Source organism: Physcomitrium patens, chromosome 14, assembly GCF_059467195.1.
Source record: "Physcomitrium patens ecotype Gransden chromosome 14, ASM5946719v1, whole genome shotgun sequence".
NCBI classification, from domain to species: domain Eukaryota; kingdom Viridiplantae; phylum Streptophyta; class Bryopsida; order Funariales; family Funariaceae; genus Physcomitrium; species Physcomitrium patens.
Window position 1 is genome coordinate 3,149,351 of NC_143423.1, and position 19,636 is coordinate 3,168,986.

Here is a 19,636-nt window from a genome sequence, read left to right on the forward strand (position 1 = left end):
GAATATCGTTGAACTGACTCCCGCTACTCTCGGCGTTCATCGGATGGTAGATGCTCTGAAGCGTTCCCTTCAGCTCTCACAAGGCAGACTGCGATAACTCATTGAAGCTATGGTTAGCGGCAAAATGAAAAGCTGTTTCGCGCTGTGATTGTCAGAAATTCGATAAAACTTTCAGCCTTGTAAATCCTCACAAATGACACAGTTCTCGATTTGAGGCAAGGAAGCTGTAGGAACTTCCAATGCGTGACGGACATGGCTTCGAATTGTATGCACGAAGGACTTCATCCCGAAATTGTCAAGACCGCTTGAGGCCGTCGCATCCAGCAACTTAGCCTCGCTGCTCTAGCACAGAGCTGATCGTATAATTGTCAGTTAGAATGTGAAGTCTCAGGATGCGAATGAGCTTAGCCAAACCCCTTTGATGGCTTGTTTAACTCAGCACCATTGTTTGTTGCACCTGATGTAAAACAATTTGAGGACTCTGTGTCAACATGAAAGTTTCTGCGTTGCGTAGGCAATCACTTACAACTAGAACCATGGGAACTGGTTAGGCACCCTGCGTTGCGCACACGGGAGGATATTCTACGTGTATATCTCCGAGAGACAGAAGACAACCAATTTGCGCGGATTTTCGCGTTGCATGACATCTTCAACGATAGTCAGAAATCTACGGATGATTGCGCGGAATTGCGCACGTCCTCGTATTTTGGCAAGGGATGCGTCTTACTTACCGAAAGAAGGCCGAAAGGGCAGGCTTACTCTTCAGAAGATGCCAACAAACCCCCCGCTCGAGAAGAATCTGGGGTATCTGTGAGATTTCGACGAAGGCTCAAGGTTTATTTACAGTAGAGCAGGGCGAGTGGAAATCGTGGGCGAGGGCGGAGTTGGTGGCCCGCCAGAATGCTTAAGTGGGGTTGGGCGTGCAAAAGGACGTGCTTCACATCGCGCCAACTGAGTTCGCAGCAATGATCTAACGATTGTTTCAGTGGCCATAGCCTACTACAGGCACGTGGAGGCCACCACGGCCATAGGACTGGAGAGTAGTGAACGCGGAGATGCATTGGGTAGGCAGTTTGGAGCATTTGTCTTCGGAGACTTTTTTGGTTTCTATTGCGTCATCGAAGGATTGAGGGGGGAAGGGAAGAGCGAGGGGAGGGGGAGGGGAGGGGAGGGGAGCGGAGGGGGCAGAGGAGGTGGAGAAGAGTATCCCCATGCATGATTGGGTGTTCGTCGCTGTCATTGTGTTTCCATCGACAGGATTATCATGCCGCAATTGATGAAGTTGTGGAAGCGGGCAGAAGCACGCCCTGGAGGAGAAGATTTTGACATATTGGTGTCGGAATGAAGATTTTCCTCGTCGCCATGGTCGTTGGGTGTTAACGATGAAACACCAGCAGCTGGAGGAAGGGCTTTGGTTATTGAATTGAAGGGATCGTTGAATAGTGGAGGTGCTACAGGTGTGGCAAATGAGAGGTTAGCGTTAGGGTTTTGCGGGTTCGTGGTTGAGTGCAGGTTGGATTGTGAAAGAGGTGGTTGTATAAGGGAAAATGATTGGTGCGATCAAGTCTCAGGGATGGTTTCTCGTGGTTCGGTTCTTCTTGAGAGAATGGTCTCCGGGAGTGTCATTGTAGAGGACCAGCAGGGAATGAGGAGCTACCGCGTGTTTTAGAAGCGAATGTTCTTTTTATTTCTTATATTATTTTGGCAAGCCGTTTTAAGGAGTAGGCTATGCTGCCCCATATTTGTTATTGAAGTTTCTTGATGAAGTGAACCTTTGTTGCTCATGAGAGATTTCTACTCACGAGTTTGTTTCGGAGGATTCATTTTAGGAGGTTCTTGACTTCCCTGTAGGTGCGGAATGCTTACCATATTGCTCGAAAGCGTTTGGGGTATGAAGTCTGGCAATTCATATAGGAAACGTCTTGGTTACACATCGGCTGGAGGATTTACAATGATTGCATCCGGTTCAAATTTATGATTCTTTTCTGTAGCAGCGGAAAGGAAGGGCTGAGGATGATGGCGAAAAATAAGGACTACGTATGGGTATAAGATTCAATCGTACATGGCATAGACTTTGAACTACAAATTTACGAGGACTAGATGCCGTGATTTTGCTTGAGGTGATGCACTCAGGGAAGGGAGGGCAGCGAATGGCAGATCATTCACGACACGGAAATCTCGAGCGTGACGTTGAACAGGTAGACTCTTTGAACATGCCTTTATTAATTCTTATCAGGTTCTTTTTGGCAGTTCTGTGTTTCTCATTCTTCGCATTATTTTCGTGCTAACAAACGGGAGGGCCTTGTTTGCGATCTTTTACCTGTCTTTTTGTACGGTTGATGTTTTGTAATATAGGTTATCTAGGCGCCTAGAAGTTTGTGTCAGGAGTGCTGCTATTGCAGGAACTTGCCGCTTTCTACTGCTAAGTCTTGTACTATTTTTAGGGAAATTTTGATGCGCGATATACATTAGGCATTTAAATTGGACTACACGAAATATTTGTCATTGATGTCTGGTAGTAATTGGATATCTCACGTTTTATTGACATGCATGAGCTAGTTTTGTAATCCTGACTAGCTTAAGGACAGTCGTTGCTCCTCCACAGCCCACAATGCGCAAAAATATTGAACGAAGGTCTGAAATCCAATGAATTCAAGAATATAACTGATCATTGATAATGACAGCAGAATCTGACTAGCTGATAGAACTTAATGTGGTCATATAAGTTGCTATCCGCCAAACGAAGTTGTCTGTTGTCTCGAAAACTTATCTATTCTAGATTTGGATTAGGTCGAACATCGTTCATTATCGCAGTCACTATGTTGTGAAGTTTATGTCTCTAACACTGATGTTCAGTCTGTCATCTTGATCATGGTGTGTCCGTGTTCGCATAGGTACCTACCATAGTTAGACGATATTGCGGATCATTACCGCTTCACGTCTCCTCTTAGGACTTCTCCTAACTCACAAATAATATATCTATGAAAGAGCTTGCCTGTTGAAACTTGTGTACAACGCTGTCTCATGTGCTGTAAATTTTGCACGAAGGCTATTATTGCATTGAAGAAAGGAGCCCAGCTTCTGAAGTACGGCCGACGCGGAAAACCCAAATTCTGCCCATTCAAACTTTCTAACGTAAGCGTTGGACTAACTTGCCTTCCACCCTAAACCTGGTGCCCAGCTTGGTGGTTTCTTGCCTATCGCAGTGTGGCCATCTTCTAGAAGTAGGCGTATTGTTTTGCTGCTCCTGTTTCTGTTTCAAGTGTCCGTTGTCATCATTCTTCTCCCTCACCAAATTTGAGTTGTTTGCGTGTGCTTCACCATCGTAGTCCCAGCCATTGGCACATTTCAGCACTGGAATATCTTACTCACGATGACATTACGCAGGATGAGAATGCACTGATATGGTACTCCGGGGGAGAGGAGAAGAAACTTTGGTTGAGTACTGTATCTAAAATATTATCCGGGCAGCGTACAGTAAGTGCCTTACCGGACCAATGTTACGCAGAATGTAGGTGCTGCTGAGCTGTGCATTGTGCGTTCTATTGTAATCAGAATGGTTCCTTGCGATCTGCTCATGAGCGGCTTCCGTTATCAAAGACTAGAGTAATGAGAAGCCATGCGTCGTTGATGAAGTTAACGCAGAGCGATTGTATACCAAGCTTCCCGTTTCTCTACGAGCTAAGAACTGACAGCTGTAGGTGATTATCGCAACAGCCAGTTTTTTTGCGTTATCCAAGGCCAGGAAAGGTGTGCCAGTCGTTTTCACTGATATACTCGAACGAGGAACGGTCGCTGGATTTGGTGAGTATTCTACCGCAGTTGATACATTGGGCATTCTGCAATTGGTCTGCAATTAGTCTGCAATAGGTCTGCAATTGGTCTGCATATAATGAACTGCCCGGAAAACCAGAGCAGTCCATGCCATCCACGCTGTTTGGAATGAGAAAGAAGTGATGAAAGAGAGGACGGGAAATTAAGTCCGTGCAACCGGCATGTGTTTGTTTCCAGATATGCAAGGATAAAGATGAGGCGGACGTGTGGTTCGTGGGTCTGAAGGCCTCTGTTGCTGGCGCTCAGTTGCGTAAGTCCAAGCTCAACAACATCAATCATGTAGGATCTACGAATGCTACCAATCATTCACTCAAGAGGAGCAGTTTATCTTTGACATCACGCTTTGGAAGTTTTGACAATTTACGCCGGGTACGTCTCGGAAACAAATGATTACCCTCAATTTCTTCATACAGTTCAGCTTGTGATATCGTGGTCATCATCAATGACATAAGGTTGCGTACTCTAGTTTTCCTATGTGTGTGCTTCTCATTTCCTTCGAAATCCATGCATTCGCTTTGCCAGGAAAGCGGAGACTTTTTCAAAACTTCGAGTTTCATAGGCAGCCCTTTGCGATCAGAGAAAGGATATCTTGGTGGATCACTATCTACAGTAGAAACAAAGAACAACTATGACGCGGGTTCTGTAGGAGGGTCGATGCATTCCGGGAGTTCATCGATGGGTTCCGACAGCGTGAGTGCACAGCTGAGGCTTGTCGGCGCGGGGCAATCTGACAATTACAGAATCAGCATGTCAAGTGCTGTGAGCTCGTCGAGCCAGAGCTCTCAGCATGGCGAGGACGGGTCACACCACGCTGAGGCGTTGGGTGATGTGTACATGTGGGGGGAGGGTGTAGGCGATGGCATTTTGGGGGGCGGTTCAGTGAGAATCGGCGCTGGTGGCGCTATGAACTTGGATGCTCCTCTGCCGAAGGCTTTGGAGTCTGCCATTGTTCTTGACGTGCAGTACGTTGCCTGCGGGGGAAAGCATGCGGCACTGGTGACGAAGCAGGGAGAGGTGTTCACGTGGGGGGAGGAGTCGGGCGGGCGGCTTGGGCATGGGGTGGATTGCGACGTGTCACATCCTCAGCTGGTGGAAGCTCTGGCATCGTCGACGACGGAAGTTGTGGCATGCGGGGAGTATCATGGTTGCGCGGTGACGCTGTCCGGGGATCTGTACACTTGGGGGGACGGGACGCACAGCCTGGGACTGCTGGGGCACGGCAACGACATCAGCCACTGGATACCGAAGCGAGTGAACGGGCCGTTGGAGGAGGTGCGAGTGGCGTCGATAGCATGTGGACCTTGGCACACCGCGGTGGTGACGACGGCGGGGCAGCTGTTCACGTTCGGGGATGGGACGTTCGGGGTGCTGGGACACAACGACAGGCAGAGCGCATACTCTCCGCGGGAGGTGGAGTCGCTGAAGGGATTGAGGACGGTGAGGGCGGCATGCGGAGTGTGGCACACCGCAGCGGTGGTGGAGGTGATGGTGGGAAGCTCGAGCGCGAGCAGCTGCTCATCCGGAAAGCTGTTCACGTGGGGGGACGGGGATAAGGGGCGATTGGGGCACGGCGACAAGGAACAGCGGCTGGTACCGACGTGCGTAGCGGCACTGGTGGATCACAACTTCCGGAAGGTGGCGTGCGGGCACAGCCTGACGGTGGCACTGACGACGAAGGGGGAGGTGTTCACGATGGGGAGTTCGATGTTCGGGCAGTTGGGGGATCCACAAGCGGATGGGAAGCTGCCAGGGATGGTGGAGGGGAGGCTGGTGGATGCGTATGTGGAAGACATAGCGTGCGGAGCACATCACGTGGCTTGTGTGACCCTGAAGTCGGAGGTGTACACATGGGGGAAGGGTGCGAACGGGCGACTGGGGCACGGGGACCAGGAAGACAGGAACACGCCGACGCTGGTGGAAGCGCTGAAGGAGAAGCAGGTGAAGAGCATCGCGTGCGGTGCAACGTTTACAGCTGCTGTATGCCTGCACAAGTGGTTGTCGGGAGCGGACCAGAATGCGTGCTCTGGGTGCCGGCAACCGTTTAGTTTCACTCGCAAGCGGCATAACTGCTACAACTGCGGGCTGGTTTTTTGCCACGCGTGCAGCTCGAAGAAGGCTCTGAAGGCGTCGTTGGCTCCGAATCCAGGGAAGCCGTATCGGGTATGCGATCCGTGCTGCGTGAAGCTTCGAAAGGCGAGCGAGGGCGGAGTAGGAGCCGGAGCGTCGTTGTCGAAGCGGGGTGCTCCGAGCCGGAATCGGGGGATGGAGGTGAAAGAAGGATCTGGCAAGGGGGAGTTCCGGGTACCTAGGCCTCAGGCGCCAAACGCAGGGAGGCCGCCGATCACATTGGAATTTGGAAAGGCGGGGGAGGGGAAGTTGGGGATGAAGCGGGGCAAGAAGCCGGAGAATTCATCAAGTCGAGTATCACCAGTCCCGAACGGGACGAGTGGCGGGTCGACGTGGGGTGCGGTGAGCGTTCCAGCGGGGTTTTCGAAACCTCCATTCCAACCAAGTCTGAACGGTCCGCTGGCGATATCGAGCTCGGTAGTGTCAGGTCGGGCGGTGTCAAGAGCAGTGTCACCCCTGTCGAGACGGACAAGCCCTCCTCGATCGACGACGCCGACTCCAACGGGGTCTGGGCTGGCGATACCCAAGACGGTGGTGGAGGATTTGAAGAAGACGAACGATACTTTGAGTTGCGAAAACATTCAACTGAGGTCGCATGTATGTTCTTGTACTGAGAAAGTTACCGGAAGTTCGTTTGGAATTTTGGAGTTGGATTACTTAAATTTTGGCAATATTTCTACTGAGAACCACTAGGTGGATACTCAAGTGGCACGCAGTCCCGCATATACCCCAGGAAAAAGTAAAAGTAACTAGTTTTGATTCTAAATGAGGTTTTTCCTTTTTTTTTAATTTTAATTTTAATTTTTATATTTGCCATTGATGAATGATGAAGAATAACAGTATTAAAACACTTATACAAAATTAATTTGACAAAGGTTTGTATTGATAAAATTGAAGGATGGGATAATATGTGAGCCTTAAAATACAGATGGATAAAAGTATATCAAATTTTGATATGAAATTGAAAGGGGTATCATTGAGGTGTCCATGAAGTAAAAGGAGGTTGTTCAGCTAACTGTTCCCTTTCTATTTTGCAAATGCAGTGTTAATTGAGAATCGGGTGGTGGCGTTGGATGTGATGATCGTGTATGTTAATTATATTTCCTCTTGTTTCAGATTGAGAGTTTATCCCGGGAGCTTCAGAGGCTTGATGGAGAGTTTCAGCGATCCGCACAGCAACTCCAGAATGCTGTTGTGATGGCTACGGAGGAGTCAGCCAAGTCTAGGGCTGCTAAAGAAGTAATCAAGTCTCTTACCACTCAGGTTTAATCCTCAACTTAAATTAGTTGATCAGTTGTAGATTTTTTTCTCTGAACTATTTATGCCACTCAGGTCAGACTATTGAAGTTGATAATCGAATTTGATTTGAACTGTACAAATTTTAAATTTTGACGGACGTTTTGGTTAATTATGAAGGGCATGGGTGTAGTATTCCACCCTAATTCTTTAGGTGATGGAGTAGGTAATTATATATTGGTGCATGTACCTGTTAATGGTGAAGACTCTCCGAGTTTCTGCTTTTTTCTTTACTTCAAATTTTCATGTTTATTTCATAGAGATCACGGGTAGAAGTGGTTCTGCAATTATTGAAGATAATGGAATCTGTAGCGAACCGTGTAGCATACGACACGTATATATCTCTAGACGGTTCTTGTAGCTGTCCTTTACGGCATTTTTCCTGATTTATATGGTGAAACATCGTCTCGTGGTCATTCTGTGAGTTTGTTCACTCCGTTGACATTCCATTGCTCAATTGAATTTCTTCGTGTATCGTCCTCTTAACGGTAGTGTTTGCACCTTGCAGCTGAAAGAGATGGCAGAGAGGTTGCCTCAAGGTGGTTTCAAACACGCTCGATCAGTGTCCTTATCTCTTGCCCGTCTCGGCGTAACAAATGACGCTGTAGATAATGCTGCCCTTGACTCACTGGGAACGCCATGCAATGAACGCCTGGGTTCGGTCTTTCAGCAATGCAGACCAAACATGTCAACCCTCAACATCCAAGATACTGAGGCAAATGGAATCGCCAATTCTCAGACACTCTCAGTACGGGCTTCTCAAAGACAGGACAACCTTCCATCTACCTCAGGTCCTTCCCCTCATACGGAGGCTGACATTAGTAGTACATTGGGCAGGATAGAAGGAAGTGAGCGAGTGGCAACTAGGCCAGCGGAAGATATGAATGGAGATGATATAGCACAGGGAATCGAGGAAGGGAACAGGACTTCAGCTTGTCCTGTGTTGGTTGGGAATGGAAGAGAGCCCGAGACAGAGTGGGTAGAGCAAGATGAACCTGGGGTGTACATCACATTGACAGCCCTCCCAGAAGGCGGTAAGGATTTGAGACGCGTGCGGTTCAGGTAGGGTTCCCTTGCGAAGAAATCTATGTGCACCTTGTTTGTTGTTTTAAGTAAATATTGTCCAGCAAGGTTTGGTGTTAAATTCAGAATCTGATTAGTTTGTATTTTGTCGTAGTTTAGTGCTCTGGGGTAGTCGGTGAAAATTTTGTGGATATGAATCTGTGTTAAGAATTATTTCGCCTTCGCGTTTATGGTGCAGTCGAAAACGGTTCAGTGAAAGGGAAGCTGAGCAGTGGTGGGCAGAGAATCGGGTGAGAGTACATGAACAATACCAAGTACGAGGCGGAATCGACAGAAGGAGCAACCTTAGTGAAACTCCTGGTTAAGCTGCCATGCGTGTTGGAAGCCGGCAAGAGGATTTCGGGAGGTCGATTCCTTTTTCTTCTAGGCCGGGTTCATACTGACACATCGGGGGTTTGGAGCATTTTAGTGTACAGGAAACATGGAGAAGAGGTATCTTTCAATGCTTTGTGAAAACTGTAATGGACTGTATTGTTACACTTAAAAAGTGGGAACACATTGTTACCTTCCTGTGAGGTGTAAGTCGTGGTTACCGGGCCAACTAGTTGCTTTGCCTTGCGATGGCAATACTTTGCAGCTGGTCTTGTATTTTTGTTGTTGAATTACTGAAGGGCAGTAAAACCTGCTTTGCAGTTTGCAGCGGCAACTTACTTGGAGCTTGTTCCGATTGCCTCTTCTTACCTGAAGCGCAATGTGGAGTATACCGTGGAAAGGGATGCCAATAGCACCTTGTGTAAGAAGAACGCTAGTTTTAAAAAAAGGCCACGATACAAATCTCTGGTTGAATTGTGACATTAAGCTGTGGGTTTTCTTGTTAATTCCATCGAAGCTTGGATGACACAGTAAAGGAACTTTCACTGCATCAGCATTTAATTCCGCTTCCTCAACGGGTCTTCCTTTCATCAGTGATTATGCACTGGTATTGAACAGGCTACTCCTATTAATTCTCAATTGTATCAGGGTGCATTGTATGCCCACACAGATGACATACATGGAGGATGCTCCCTGTTCCTGTCAACTGTGTTTTCAGGCATGATATAATAGCAAGATGTGGGAACAGCTTGTCTTATGTATCACGCCTCTCTCCATGTGTAGGTTGAACTCTTCTCTGTAGCTTAGTCTATTGATTAGATTTGGAATTTTATAGAGCAGCTTGTCAGGACTTGTATTATAGCTCTTCTACCATTACCTGGTGCTTGGTCTGTACCATATGTAATATAAATTTGTACCAATCATTTTGTAATCATCTCTCGGATATGTATTCAAGCAAATACAAGGGTTTACGTGGAGAATTTGGCTGCATATAAGTAATAGTTAGTCTGGGGAGTTTGTGATAAGAGCTTGCTACTAGACGATATTTGAGGTGGGTAATCTCGTAATTGTAACTAAGCCTGTTTCTCAAAATAGGAAGTTCATTTACAAGTGCATGAATATTGTTGGTTAACGAAGTTTTGAATTTGACCTGTGGCAATGTTTCTAGACTATAGCTGGTTGGGGTTTCTTTTTCTGTAAATTCATAGCTTTAAGGATTATTGGCACCCAGTAAGGAGATTTTAGTAAATGGTTAGGTTGATGTCAAGCAAGGACGTTTAGTTAATTTAATTTAAGTTAGAAAATTAACTGATGAAGTTGTGTGGAAAGTAGTATGACCTCACAAGCATGTTTAGGTTGAACTTTAAATTGCTCAAAATTATGTTACTTTTGAAACTATGTCAAGAAATCTCAAGGAAGAGTTGAAGTAAAAATTATTCAGTGGCACCTTCATGGTCATCATAAAAAGAAATCAGAAATAGAATAAGATGATGGATCCTGATTCTCACATAGAGAAGCTTCATTGGAACTCTCTAACTTATGAAGGATTGAAAGCATAAATATTATTCACAATATTACTATCAAAAGTAGAGAAGAAATATCAAACAACTGAAGGGAGTTCCATGCAAACCATGTCTCCTCTAATTCATGCATGTTAAAGTGGCCTTGCCCTTTCAGAGTTGCAAGTCAGCAGGTCCAGTTTTCAAACCGAAGCTCCATCCATCATGTACATGAGCCTACCCTCATTCGAAGACAACACATCTAATTTCAAAGGCAATAAGTAAGTTGTTTTGTTGATAGTATGGTTGGAGCCATATCTTAAGTTTCTAGATGAATTTTTAGCCCAAAATTTTAAAAAATATGTGCTATTCGGTTAAAAAGCTATATATCAAAATTTTAAGGTATTTGAGTACTTAATTTGTGAGATATGAATAAAATTACACATAGGTGTATATAAACATGGATTTGACACTACTATTAGGATTTTGGTGATATTTCAAGATCCATAACGAATTTATAGTTGAAATTTGTTGTGGTAGTTGTTAAAAACACATCATTACTTCATGTAAAATTTTGGTTTTTTTGGACGGTCCAATCATGAAATATGAGTTGTTGAAGTTTGGGAAAAATTCACCTTAAGGATATACAAGGATTTATAATATTTTTATCACATTTTTGGTGATCTTTGGTACTTAAGGCTTGTGTATTGATATAATTGCCTCTATAGGAATAATTTTATATATAAACTTAGTATTTTTTTTAATCTTGAGGCTTGATTAAGCAATTATTGACAGCCAAAAGCTCAATGTTTACTTAAGGCAAATTCTCTTTACCTCAATAACGTGTTGGTAGCTTGTAAAGTAAGCTAATTATATGGAATATATATAGAAAATTTACCTTATAAATTAAGATATATGTCTTGTAAAGTCAACACATATTAGAGGTCCTATAGAACATTGCCAGATAGCTCCTAGTTAGATAGTATATATGGAAGTAAGAATGAAGCCTTCTTCACTCTTGTCAATGCCTTTTTAGTCTTTAGGCTTGTTTCAAGATTTTTTTAGTCTTCTCGTCTTTGGCAATAGCCATTCTAATTCAATATATTACCATTTTTGAGTGAATTTTTAATCTTTTTGAGTAACATAAGAATGTATTGAATTTTCTTTCTTTGAGATACATGTCCTTGATAAGTCAATTGTTTAATTAATATGTAACACATATAATAATCTTTGTAACCTAGTAAGATGACAATCACTAATTTCTTTCATGTTAATTACCAAATATTAGAATAAATAATATTGCAAAGAATCAATTAAAAACTTATAATTATATATACAAAGTATTTTAGGTAGCTTTGGATTCAAATTAAAATTTCAATAGTGGAAAGATCAACATACCATCATTGTATCAATGTATATAGAAGATAATCTATAGACTTGATAATTTCAATCTTATCACTTCAAACACCATCTTCTTTGAGGGTTACCTAAGAGCCCATGTCAAATTTCTTAGGTATAGGGTATCTCTAGATATCTTTGTCATTGTAGGCAATATCTAACTATATGTTATTTCTTGGAATCATATTTTTACTTTCTATGCAATTTAAACATGAAAATCTTCACTTTGATAAACAATTAAATACAAAACCTTGTAAGCAAATGAAAGAAAGTATTACAATATTCTCTTGGTAGCAATCTCCTATAAATGAAAAACATCATACAAAACACAAGAACATTTTTGCATCAAAACCAAATACCTTGGTTGAATTAAAGACCGAATTAGAATAGATTGATGATTTAGATAGTCCTACTTATCTAGGGATGAAAATTGATGAGAAGCAAGGTCTTGGTAGTAAGACTAGGTGAATAAATTCTCTTATTTGTACATTACATTTGACAAATCTTTTTTTCTTGCAAACAATTCATGATTTATCTAATCAAATGTAGAATAGCTTGACAAATATTAGGCATGTTGAGTTGTAATACTAACTTATGCCCATTGACAAAGTTCTTTCTAAAAGAAGCATCTAAAATTATCGTCTTGAAATAAAATCTACAATAGAATTTGAATGTCTTAAATTTGGTTTGTTTAAGTGACTCAAATGTGTAAAAGCTCATTTTTTATTAAATTAAAATTGATATAGAATCTTATCCAATGTGATTAATTACAATAGAAATGCCTACATTAGCATAAGAATCATGCACATAAATTAGTATATTATATTATTTGATTATATTTGGAATAAATAACTAGATGCTAATATATTAGACTTGATCACACTAATAATCTCATCTAAATAGTGGAGAAGCTTATGGGAGTTGGAAGCCAAACTTTTAGATCAAAACCTTGCTTATTTGAAAGATTGGAGACAATGGACAAAGTTTCAAAAAATAGCCACTCTTGTCATAATTGAGCATTACATTCCATTTGCCTTACTTAGTACCTAAAAATTTAGATGCCCATCCTTCCTTAATCACCGTTCTTCTAAACAATCTTTGAGGTTACTAGCAAGCTTTGTAAACTAAGATTTATGTGAGTCTTTGTAATAGATGCCAACACCTCTTCCACTCTTCATAGTATCAGAACTTCTTCTTCAAAATCGCTTGCAAAATTCTGTTGTAATGCTAGAAAATCCTAATTTCTATTATAGGCCATACTAAAAACAAGAATATAGCCAAAAGAGGAAAGGTGGCACAGTTTGTGGAGGGATATGTGCCACACATTTAGTGGCTAGGATCACATGCAATGCACATATGAGTAGTTCACAAATCCTTCAAACTTGAGGTCTTTAGTTAAACAAAATATTTTCTAATGTTGAAATGTTATTGATCTTTGTAGGGCATATACATGAAAAGAAGAATTGGAGATCAATCTTGGAAATTGTTGCAAAGGCTTATATATATCTGTTGTAGGTTTGGAAGCTAATTGTAATTAAGTTAGATTTTTTTTTATTGTAAATTGATCATTAAATGTTGTGGCTTTATTCTTACATTGAATATAAGTACAATAAACACATGTTTGGAAGCTTGCAAGCAACAAAGGTCAAAATTAGTAATAGCATTTGCCTATTTAAATTTATGTTTATTATTAGATATTTTGATATGCCATTGATTATTAACCTTAAATATTTGGCTATATAATTCAAATTCTTAACTAATTAAGTGCATAACTTTGTTTCAAAGTTGTAATATGCCTATTGCCTCAAGTTTGTTTTAAGAGTCATACAATTGCATATAATCACATTATAAGGTCAACATATTAGCATTTGATTGACTCCTCACAAATGAATATAATTATACACATGTGATAGAACATTAGAATTGGTTTCATTTGAAAATAGAATACATATTCATTCTTTCTAGTCAAATACTGTAGAAAAAGCTTCTAATTGATAGTATATAATAAATCAATTTATTCCAATTTTAACAAGTTGGTCATGATTTGTAAGAAGTGAATGAAATATTTGAGTGATATTGATATTAGCTTAAATTTGACAATACAAAGTATAAGACAATATTTAAGTTTGACAACAAAGTGGACATATTCCACTGTTGTATTGTTTATATTACCATATATAAGTTTTGGTTTTTCAATGGTCTACATCAAACGAACCGTTCTGACCTATTTTGACACAACCTTCCATTTGAAACTTCTTTCTCGTCAAATTCTTCATCCTTGTCTAGTACTACAACATGGGATTTTTATCTTCTTCCCAATGCATCCACTATCTTATACTGCTCAAAAAGAAAGATAAAAAAATAATAATCAGTTCTATGCTTTGTCAAGTTATAGAGCTGTAAATACAACTTATAGAATACAACTTATAGAGGGAGGAATTGTATCTCATTGAGAATGGAGTAATCTAAGAAATATGTCCATCAAGTTGATAATCCACAAGAGAAAACAGGACAGAAATGGGAGACTTGTTTGATGATGGCAGCTTTACTGTACAGATTGGACGGACATTTCTCACACGTTACTTCGATTTTTAGACTATTATTCATATTATTCATATGAAGTAACTATTGTAAGTTCAACTACAAGCTTCTTCATTCGAGGATGTCATGTTAGAAACAGTTTACAATTTGTTGATCAGGCCAAAAGCATCATTGTCTCTGGACGGCTACCACAAGAGCTACTTCGTATGACTCGTACATATGATGAAATTGAGGCTATGATGCATTTTACCAACATCATTTTTGTACTCTAATCTGCATTGAAGAGTGACTACTACGTCGCTCATTTCCCTTCTCATACAAATATTTCTCCTTTGTTTACTCTTAAAGCAGATATCAGTTGTTGAACAATGAATAATAACAAGATAGTCCACCCAATACAACATTTCATTGCGTTCAAAACATCGGCACTTCCTTTACAACTGAATTCCCTCTTCAGCTGGTTGTAGAGTAGTCATTTGTTTCACCTTCATGTCTCCTTTCAAGTCTGTTTAGTTGGTTGAAGGATTATCATAAATACATGTAAAATCTACCAGGACCTTTGTTCGGAAAGCTGCGCTACCGTGATGAGGACAACGCAAACGCTTCCGCAGACATTTATCCTCTCCTTTATGAGGCGGGTTCGTCTGCTTACATGGAACTTCGAATGCTGGATAAAACTGTTTGCAAATGCACATTGAGTGGAAGGTTGTCTTCCGTATATACCTTCGGCGTAGGTAATTTGTTGAGCAACATATTTAATAGGTACAACTCATGGCAAAGCTGCACTTCGATTGTCGATTGCGTCATTGGTCGCACAGTGTGCAGGCAGAACACCCACATCTTCGTTTAAACGAACCTTTTTATAGCAAACAGGTGAAACCGGGTAGGATAAAACAACTATCCACGAGAAGCTCGAACATCGCACCAGGAGGCACATGCGCGTCCTCATAACATCTCTGAAGTGGTTATGTCAAGGACCATAATCCACCTCCTGGCTATCTCCACAGCGATACCGGGTGCGGAGCAATTGGTTTACAATAATCACTGCCTCGACAAGCGACAACCCACCGACACACTCAGCAAGCTGCACGTAACCCCACCTTAAAATCAAAGCCAAATGTTCCTCCACCTACTTCACGGACCCTTCGCAACAGTGGTTCGACCGATTTTGTAGCTATATCTAATCATGCGAGAATAGAGATCAGAACCACAGCCATGGTTTAATATTCGTCCACATATCATCTTTCAGAGTGGTAACGGATTAAAATGTTCATCACTTCTCTTGACCACACTCGATACCTAACATACATGCTCACCTCCAAGTGAGCACGGCAGCCCCAGAACCGTGACCCAGATTTCCACCAAAATCTAAGGTCCGGTCACTAATTCAACGATCCTTCGCAACAGTAGTTCAACGGATCTTGTAGCAATATCAAACCACGCGGAAATAGAGATCAGAACCACAGCCATGGTTTAATATTCGTCCACATGTCATCCTTCAGAGTGGTAACGGATTAAAATGTTCATCACTTCTCTTGACCAAACAGGATAACCTCACAGCATTACACAAAGCGGAGTCACCCAAACAAGTGATATAGCATCAGGAACAGGACTTTTCCTCATACCGCAGTTGGAAGGGGAATCCAATATTCTCATCCTATGCTTTCGAAACTCTATCATCTGTCCATAACCCCGCCACGTTCACCGACGTCCACCCACAAATGCGAGCTGATTGAACCAACCAGCTCCCGCATCAGACCCTCACATCCTTCTGTTCACCGGACATGTCCAACACCCCCTCCCCCCCCCGCACAGCGGACCTAGTACTCTGCTCAGATCCATTCTTGTTATTCACGGATGACCAAAGCCATCTCCATAGTCTAACATGTATAATTTCGGTTAGTCGTCACAGCAGCACACCGACAAAAGAACAACTCATTCGATATTCATGACAGTGGATAATCGTCAGAGAACTTTCACTCTCATCCACGGCATTCGCCATGTAAGAAGGTGTCCTAAGATTTGCGTTTGTATCTCATCACTCGATCCACCGGCGCCGGGGGCTACCACTCAACCACTCCCAACCGTACTACACCCACCACGTTGGCAATCATGTGCCGTCACATTCAGAGCTCCCACCCCTCCCTCGACTCAGCTCAACTTCACAAAAGCTCCCCCGCCACACCACATACTACCACCCCTCTACCCCAAGAGCTCAGTCTCTGACCAGTTTATCACTCACATATCTCAGTAGCAGAACTGGCTTATACTGGTAATAAAAAATCCTCATAGCTCGCACCCGCACCACACCATCTCCGCACAACGCATTCCCACGTCTACTTGCCTCGCATCCTCCGACAACACCGCACGCACACAAACATGGAAAACCCTAAAACGCCCGCTCATCGCACACTCCCATGACCTGCAAGGATCGGTCCCAACTAAGCTGGACGCGAAGGGACCCTCCAACGCCCTCGCACACAAGAAACTGAAAGCACAAACACACACTCCGCCGCCGCATGATCTCCGAGATGGATCCACACAAGACAACCCGCCCAGTCCTGCCGTCAGCTCTCACCCGCCGGGCGCACTCTGAGCATTAGGTCGGAAAGGACACCATATATAGGGTTCGATTCACATCCTCAGGTATCCTTTCCCCTGCAAATAATATGGGCCACTGATGTGCTCAACGTCCCCAACGGATGGAACACTCAACGCCCATGCTTACCAAGTAGCTTTCGTAATCTGCACCGCATTACCCCTTAACGGTGGTGTGTCGAACCTGACGTACGATGTTGTTCCGGCTGTTCGGAGGACTTTGTCGAAGCGGCACAACAACTCCGTGCGCATCCTGCATGCGCCTCGCAGGTCCTCATTCGTCCTTCTGACATTCACAAGTCCCCCTTGGATAAAGGGACACTCGAACAACTTGGAATTTTATGTTTTTATCGTTTTAAGTATTGTAAATCTTTACCAACACAGTAATATCAATGATATTGTGCCTTACTATCAATTTTAAAATGAACATGTATAGCTAGACATGCTTTATTATAATTGTGGCATTTTCTAGGTTGAAACAATATAAGTAATCTTGTAGCAATTTTCCAAATGACAATTCTTGAAATATTTATGGTAGTTTTTGGTTCTCTATGATTGATAAATTTTTTACAAATTGAACTTGGAACTTGTTTTTGCTTTATTTATTCTATCATATTATTAATAATTAGCTATTGATTTCAATAGATGTCACCATAAAAAAAACTATAATAAGTTTTCATACATTTCTTAGGTTTTTATATTGTCAAGGACATGAATCTCAAAGAAAAAAAATCTTCAGTACCTTCTTGTATCATTGAAGAGAACTTGAAAGTCACTTTAAAAGTATTACAATATTAAATTAGAATGGATAGTGCCAAAAAAAGAAACTAGAAAGTCTTTAAACAAGACTAAAGTTGAGAGTGTCATTGATAAGAGTAAAGAAGGCTTCATTCTTGCCTCCATATATCTTCTTAACTAAGAGCTATGTGGTGATGTCTTATATGACCTCCTAAATGTGTTGACTTTGCAAGATACGTTTCTTAACTAGGAAGGCAAATTTTTCTATATACGCATTACATAATTAGCATGTTTTACAAGCTACCAAAACATAGTTAACTTGTTGACCAAGTTTCTAACCTACCAATCAACTACAAACACATATTAAGTCCAGCAATATCTATAAAGCTTCTAGGAAGCTTCTCTAAAAGGTCTTATGAAATTAACTTAGTTTTATCTACTTTTACTTATTCCTACCTAATCATATAATTATTTACTAAAATACCTATGTATGTCTGTGACATTATCCTCCTTTATATGGACAAGTTCGTTAAAGAGTGGTCTTTATATGTTGCAGAAATCCAAGATGCAACTAATTGTATTTGCCACATACTCTGCTCTTTGTTATCTTCAAAGATGGTTAAAAGGCCTTCTCAGCCATTGATAGTATCCCATACCATGGCAAGAAGACCACCCTATTATTTGGTCATTTTTAAAGCCTTTATAATTTCTTTCAAATAAAATATTTAGAATATAATGAGGAGTTTTTCCTACCTCTAATAAAATTACCAAACATCAGGAGTCTAACATTTTAACATTGTGATATTAAACATGTTGTATCTTGCCATCTATTCCAAGAAAGATATGTTGTTCTAAAGGATCTTTATCTTGATTTTGTTGTCTTGAAGGTTGTCACAATCGCAATATTTCATTTGGTAAGTCCACAAATCAAAGCTCTTGAATTAAATCTATTGGTTGTTGATTCTCTATCTCTTTAACTACATACAAGGTACAAAGAAGGATAGAAAATAGAGTGTTATCTTCCTTTATTCTTGTTTCTTTCATTGGAAAGATTTGCTATTTTTCATCTTGGTTTTGATAGATGTCATTGAAGAAAGGCTTCAACTTTCTTTGTTGTATTTGAATGATTCTTTGATGGCTCTCATGTTCATTCACTAATATCATATCTGTGCTAATAAATAAGATATTCCAACCTATTTCGGCACCACCTTGAGTCTAAGACTTCTTCCACGTCAAATTCTTGATTATTGTCCACTTCTATAAGATAAGGTGTCGTTTGTCTTCTTCTTGAGATATTCATTGTGTTATACAGCTTAAGAAAGGACACATGAATTATAGTGTAGATCTTCATATGCTCCAATAAATGAAATTGATAAGCAAAAAAATTGATTTATTTACAAATAGGAAAAGGTCTCAGCATATGATAATCCAACTTATCATAAGGACAAGTAGTCTTGATATTGTGATGAAGTAATCATACCTTGTCACTTACGTTAAATTATATTTGCTCCTTGTGATAGGCATCTACTTGGTCTTTTGTTGTTCTTGAGTTTCTTTTAATTGTATCTTCATTGTTGCATGTAGTTGTGAAAAATGATTTGTTAAATCCTCCATTAGATGATTATCAACTTTTAAAAAATAAAAAGTGTCAAGCTATGGATGATAACTATAATTAGGAAAGAAAGGTGTTTATTGAATGGAAGAATGTACCAAATTATTGTATGCAAACTTTATCAATGGCAAAAGAATTGTCCAATCATCTTAATGATAGTTGATGGTATATCTCAAATACTGTTCCAAAATTTAATTCACCTATTCCATTTGCCTATCAGTTTGAAGATGAAAAGCCAAAAAAAGCTTTATATCCACCTTTAGAATTTTGAATAGGATTTTCTAAAATCTTGATACAAATTGAGTCCTTCTACCCAATATAATATCCTTTGGTAATCTATGATAGCAATGAATATTGTCAATGAAAAGATTAGTTGTTTCTTGACTTGAAATAGATTTTGTACATGATACAAAATCTGCCATTTTAGTGAAGCAATCTATAATTACAAATATAGAATCATAAGAACTCAAACTTAAAAGATTTGTAATAAAATCCATAGAAATAGAAGACCATGGTTGTTCAAATACAGGCAATGGTTGGAAAAGTCTATAGGATTGATGACGAGGAGTTTTTAATCTTGAACAAACGTGACATGATT

At 41.1% G+C, this 19,636-nt stretch overlaps 1 protein-coding gene and 1 long non-coding RNA gene across 3 annotated transcripts; one reads left to right on the forward strand and one right to left on the reverse strand.

Annotated features, from left to right (window-relative positions):
• The first annotated feature begins 1,167 nt into the window (after positions 1 to 1,167).
• Positions 1,168 to 9,586, forward strand: LOC112291152 (PH, RCC1 and FYVE domains-containing protein 1). Of its 2 annotated transcripts, XM_024538219.3 has the most exons (11): positions 1,168 to 1,457; positions 1,852 to 2,198; positions 3,049 to 3,135; positions 3,388 to 3,477; positions 3,718 to 3,804; positions 4,012 to 4,203; positions 4,357 to 6,558; positions 7,078 to 7,224; positions 7,766 to 8,319; positions 8,519 to 8,772; positions 8,974 to 9,586. In XM_024538219.3, exons 2-10 carry the CDS (start codon positions 2,124 to 2,126, stop codon positions 8,643 to 8,645), a joined length of 3,561 nt encoding a protein of 1,186 aa, XP_024393987.1. In that variant the 5' UTR covers positions 1,168 to 1,457; positions 1,852 to 2,123; the 3' UTR covers positions 8,646 to 8,772; positions 8,974 to 9,586. The 2 variants fall into 2 exon arrangements, with proteins under 2 accessions (XP_024393987.1, XP_024393986.1); XM_024538218.3 differs by having other exon boundaries at positions 1,168 to 2,198.
• Positions 9,587 to 14,075: 4,489 nt separating this feature from the next.
• LOC112291156 (uncharacterized) lies at positions 14,076 to 17,526 on the reverse strand. Its single transcript, XR_002972360.3, has 2 exons — positions 15,407 to 17,526; positions 14,076 to 15,134 (listed from the first exon to the last, which is right to left on the reverse strand). It is a non-coding gene; the product is annotated as an uncharacterized LOC112291156 (long non-coding RNA).
• Between the last annotated feature and the right edge of the window lie 2,110 nt (positions 17,527 to 19,636).

What these genes read in the sequence shown, in the direction of transcription:
- LOC112291152 (XM_024538218.3), top strand. Translation starts at nt 2,124, where the DNA reads ATGCACTCAGGGAAGGGAGGGCAGCGAATGGCAGATCATTCACGACAC. An exon ending in GCCCATTCAAACTTTCTAAC is followed by an intron (nt 3,136 to 3,387) that starts GTAAGCGTTGGA and finishes GACATTACGCAG; the next exon opens with GATGAGAATGCACTGATATG. An exon ending in TATTATCCGGGCAGCGTACA is followed by an intron (nt 3,478 to 3,717) that starts GTAAGTGCCTTA and finishes TTATCGCAACAG; the next exon opens with CCAGTTTTTTTGCGTTATCC.